General features: G+C 38.4%; 1 gene segment (V, D, J or C); it reads left to right on the plus strand.

The window, feature by feature from the left end:
• Positions 1-280: 280 nt before the first annotated feature.
• On the plus strand, positions 281-976 carry LOC119807200. The segment is given in 2 exon segments: positions 281-334; positions 540-976. Coding segments are annotated over 2 exon segments (486 nt in total).
• The last annotated feature ends 4435 nt before the right edge of the window (positions 977-5411 follow it).

Consider the following 5411-nt stretch of genomic DNA (forward strand, 5'->3'; position numbering starts at 1 on the left):
ATTGGTTTAATTTGTCTTGGTTTTAAGACAAAGTTCTTATTAGAGTACCTAATAGATTTCTGTTGGAGAGCTATAAGCTGATATCTTTCAGTGATCATTCTGCCTTTGGTGTTATTTTGGTCTGTTGATTGTCACTAGCCACTCACACACACTGCTCAGACATTTCCTTATGTATTTGTTGACTGCTTTGCATGGGTCCTTCCTGGACAGCTCAGCTGCTAATAATTTATAAACCAGACATTTACAGTGTGAACTGAGATGCATGAGATAGGCAGGAGGATCAAGATGAAGTCACAAACACATGTCCTCATGTCCTTATTACTCTGGGTGTCTGGTGAGAAATGTTATATTTTTTTCAGAGTCACTTCTTTGTATATACGAAGTTTACAATGTATGCTAGGACATAATATTCGTTACAGAATTGTGTAAGATATACACTGACAAGGTGACATTCCAAGGTTATTAATTGATATATTTCAACTGTTACTATATTCTGTGATTGCATATTATAAATCTTCATTTTGTATTCCTTATTGCAGGTGCCTGTGCAGATTTCATAATGACCCAGTCTCCATCCTCCATGGTTGTGTCAACAGGAGAGAAGGTCACCATCAGCTGCAAGTCCAGTGAGAGTCTTTTATACAGTAAAGACCAGAAGAACTACTTGAACTGGTACCAGCAGAAACCAGGGCAGGCTCCAAAACTGTTAATCTACTATGCATCCACTCGGCATACTGGGGTTCCTGATCGCTTCTTAGGCAGTGGATCTGAGACAGATTTCACTCTCATCATCAGCAGTGTCCAAGCTGAAGATCAGGCAGATTATTACTGCCAGCAGTCGTATAAATCTCCTCCCACAGTGTTTAATCCTTCAACAAAAACTTCTGAGAGTCTCAACAGCTGCCTGCACCACATGCTGCCCTGCACCCACATACTTTTCTCTTTTGCCTGGGAGACAGTGAGCCTAAAACTCTGATCAAAATATTTTCAGAGTTGGGCAAGATATAGGGTTTAAAGATCTCTTAATTCTTTTGGTATGAAAATCCTGTATGTGAAAATGCAGAGGAAAATTCAGTATTATCTTTCTATATCTTTTGTAACCCAATACCACAAACTCTGTTGCTTGAATATGAGGGATTTATCTTTCTGTAGTTCTGGACTTCTTTTATCCAGCATAGGACTCTCTGGGCTAAAGTGATGGTGGTGAAAAATTGTGTTTTTCTTTGGAAGCTGTGGGAAAGGTTTTTTCCCACTTTTCCATACTCTTTAGGGCTTTCTCCTTAAAGGTTACAAACTCTTCTGTTGTTTTCTTTAAACTTCTATTACATTTTTAGTAGATTAAGTAATTCTTTGTCAGTGGGAGTGTGCATTTTGTATTCTGAGAAAGTGTGTGCATATTTCTAGGTGCCCACGTGACATGACCTTGTTGTGGAGATCAGAGAACAGCTTGGACTTGATTGTCCCTTTGTCATTTGGGTTCTGGGAATCAAATCACATTTGATATCAGGATTGGTGTCAAGCATCTTTGGTATATGAGCCATCTTGCAGTCCCTTAAATTCTTTTATTAATGGGAATTCTTTTAAGGAAATTACACAATTTCCTTAAAACCAACTTTTTCCAGTATATCAGATATTTTGAACATATGCGCTAATCTTCCCCGTTTCTACTTTGCTTTCCTGATCTTTTCTTCTCTCTTCTACTTTTATATCACTATCTCTCACACATACAAACACACATGCTAACAAATACATACATACACATACACTATCAAAATACTATGCACACAGTAGAAAACAAAGATCATCTAATCATGAAAGCATAGAAAAATATTAATGCCATGAGAGGAATAGATAAATAACGATTATCAGGAAAACAGATATTAGTATGCCCAATGGTGTAAATTAGAAACTCCAATACAGTTGAGGAATAGGAAGAAAGGAAAACAAAGTAACAAAAATCTAACACACCAAGAAAATGTAACAAAATGATAGAAATTAATAAGCATTTATTAATAATCATGTGACCACAATTTAATAAAAAAAATTGTACACATATTGTTGGACTAAGCCAGAAAACTATACCCAACTGTCTTGTTTTCTCCAAAAATACATCTAACTGTTAAAAATATACATGTGCTGAGAGTCAAGTGATGAAAGCAAATCTAATAAGGGAATGGGGACCTCAAACCAAGCTGTCACAGCTCTGTTGATATCTGTTACATTAGAATATAAACAATGCTGAGTCAAACAGATAAAGGCAGCCATAAAGGAGGTGATTCATCAATAAGAATTCCAAATGCATACACATAATTTGATTTTCTCCAAGAAGCAGCTTTTGGTTTCTTCGATTCTTTGGATTGTTTTCTGTGTTTCTATTTTGTTGATTTCTGCCCTCAGTTTGATTATTTCCAGTCTCCTACTCCTCCAATGTGAGTCTGCTTCCTTTTTTCCAGCGCTTTCAGGTGTGCTGTTAAGTCACCAATGAGTGCTTTCTCCGTTTTCTTTAAGTGGGCACTTAGTGCTATGAACTTTCCTCTTAGCACTGCTTTCATTGTGTCCCATAGGTTTGAGTATGTTGTTTCTTTGTTTTCATTAAATTCTAGAAAGACTTTAATTTCTTTCTTTATTTCTTCCTTGACCCAGGTGTGGTTCAGTAGTTGACTGTTCAGTTTCCATGAGTTTGTAGGCATTCTGGGGATAGCATTGTTGTTGAATTCTAATTTTAATCCATGGTGATCCGAAAAGACACAGGTGGTTACTAATATTTTTTTGTAACTGTGGAAGTTTGCTTTGTTACCGAGTATATGGTCTATTTTCGAAAAGGTTCCGTGAGCCACAGAGAAAAACGTGTATTCTTTCCTATTTGGGTGGAATGTTCTATAGATGTCTGTTAAGTCCATTTGATTCATTACCTCCAATAAGTCTTTCAATTCTCTGTTAGGTTTCTGTCTGATTGACCTGTCTATTGGTGAGAGAGGAGTGTTGAAGTCTCCAAATATTAGTGTGTGTGGTTTGATGCCTTCCTTGAGTTCTAGTAATTTTTCTTTTACATAAGTGGGTGCTTTTATATTAGGTGCATATATATTCAGGATTAAGACTTCGTTCTGATGGATTTTTCCTGATGAATATAAAGTGTCCTTTTTCATCTCTTCTGATTGATTTTAGTTTGAAGTCAACTTTGTTAGAAATTTGTATGGCCACACCGGCTTGTTTCTTAGGTCCATTTGCTTGATAAACCTTTTTCCAACCCTGTACTCTGAGTAGGTATCTGTCTTTGTGGTTGAGGTGTGTTTCTTGTAAGCAGCAGAATGTTGGATCCTGTTTTTGTATCCAATCTCTTAGCCTGTGCCTTTTTACAGGTGAATTGAGTCCATTGATATTAAGTGATATTAATGACCAGTGGTTGTTAACTCCTGTCATTTTTTTTCTGGTAGTAGAGTTTGTGTGTTACCCTTCTTTGAGTTTTGCTGGTGAAGGGTCGCTAAATGTCTGAGTTATTGTGGTCATTGTTGGACTCCTTGGTTTTTGATTTTCTTTCTATTACTTTCCACAAGGCTGGATTTGTGGCTACGTATTGTTTAAATCTGTTTTTGTCCTGGAATATTTTGTTTTCTCCATTGATGGTGAATGCTAGCTTTGCCTGGTATAGTAGTCTGGGCTTGCATCCATGTTCCCTTAGTGTCTGTAGCACATCTATCCAATACCTTCTGGCTTTCATGGTTTCTAGTGAGAAGTCAGGTATGATTCTGATAGGTTTCCCTTTATATGTTACTTGACCTTTTTCCTTTGCAGCTCTTAATATCTGTTCTTTATTCTGTATGTTTTGTGTTTTGATTATTATATGTCATGGTGATGCTTTCTTTTGATCCAGTCTATTTGGTGTTCTGTAGGCTTCTTGTACCTTCATAGGAACATCCTTCTTTAGGTTGGGGAAATTTTCTTCTATAATTTTGTTTAATATATTTTCTGTGCCTTTGAGTTGTAATTCTTCTCCTTCTTCTACCCCAATTATTCTTAAGTTTGGTCTTTTCATGGTGTCCCAGACTTCCTGGATGTTTTGTGTTAAGAATTTGTTGGATTTGTTTTGTTCTCTAATCTGTGAGTTTATTTCCTCTATAGTATCTTCAGAATCTGTGATTCTTTCTTCCATCTCTTGCATTCTGTTGGAAATACTTGTCTCTGAAGTTTCTGTTCATTTACTCAGAATTTCCATTTCCAGTCTTCTCTCGGATTGTGTTTTCCTCATTACCTCCATTTCATTTTTCAGGTCTTGTACTGTTTCCCTTACCTGTTTGATTGCTTTTTCTTGTTTTTCTTGTTTTTCTTGGGTATCTTTGAGAGATTTATTTATTTCATCTACCTTTTTGTTTATCATCTCCATTTCTTTTATTTATTTATTTATTTTTCTCATTTTTTTATTAAAAATTTCCATCTCCTCCCCTCCTCCTCCTCCTTCCCTCCCCCCCTCCACACATACTCCCACACCCTGATGGCTCATCTCCATTTCTTTAAGGCAGTTTTTTACCTCCTGGTTAAGATCCTCTATTATTTTCATAAAGTACGGTTTAAGGTCGTTTTCTTCTATTTCTTCTGGTATAGGGTGTTCAATTCTTGTTGTTTCGGGATGTCTGGATTCTGGTGATGTCATGTTGCCTTTCATGTTGTTGGAGGAGTTCTTGCATTGGCACCTGCCCATCTCTTCCTTCAAATGGAGCCAGGAGGGACTTGGTGTCTTAGACCAATCTTTGCTGTGACTGAATCTGGTTGGATCTCAGTGCCAGAGCAAGAGCTATTCCTTGCAGAACAATCTGAAGGAGCCTGCACTGCCTTGCAGGAATCCTCAAATCTGCCTGGAGGCCAGACTCTCACCCCTTTGGGTGGATGCCTTAGTACAGGAGCAGGACACTTGAATACACTAGGGAAGGCTTGGGAGGGGCAGGGATGTGAGTACCAAAAACAACCCTGCACCAGGAGCTGGGGGAGGAGGGCTGAGCTTTCTTCCAGGGCAGGTTGCCCCAGAGTCGCACACACTCACCCATTCAGATGGAGCTCCACTGCACTGGATCAGGGATTCCTCTCTCACATCTTTCTTTAACCCATATTTAGTAATCTGTGTAGCACCACGAGGTGGTGGCTTCCCCGGGAAAAATTCGAGCCTACATCTATCTCGGGTTGAAGAATCATGGCGACTGACTCACTGCTTTCTTCCTCCAAGCATTCTTTTCTGTCTACTCTGCCTATCTAAGCTGCTGTCCTATCAAAGGCCAAGGCAGTCTCTTTATTTTTATTTTTATTTTTTGGTTTTTCGAGACAGGGTTTCTCTGCAGCTTTAGAGCCTGTCCTGGAGCTAGCTCTTGTAGACCAGGCTGGTCTCGAACTCACAGAGATCCTCCTGCCTCTGCCTCCCAAGT

Source organism: Arvicola amphibius, chromosome 2 (genome assembly GCF_903992535.2).
Source record: "Arvicola amphibius chromosome 2, mArvAmp1.2, whole genome shotgun sequence".
Lineage (NCBI taxonomy): Eukaryota > Metazoa > Chordata > Mammalia > Rodentia > Cricetidae > Arvicola > Arvicola amphibius.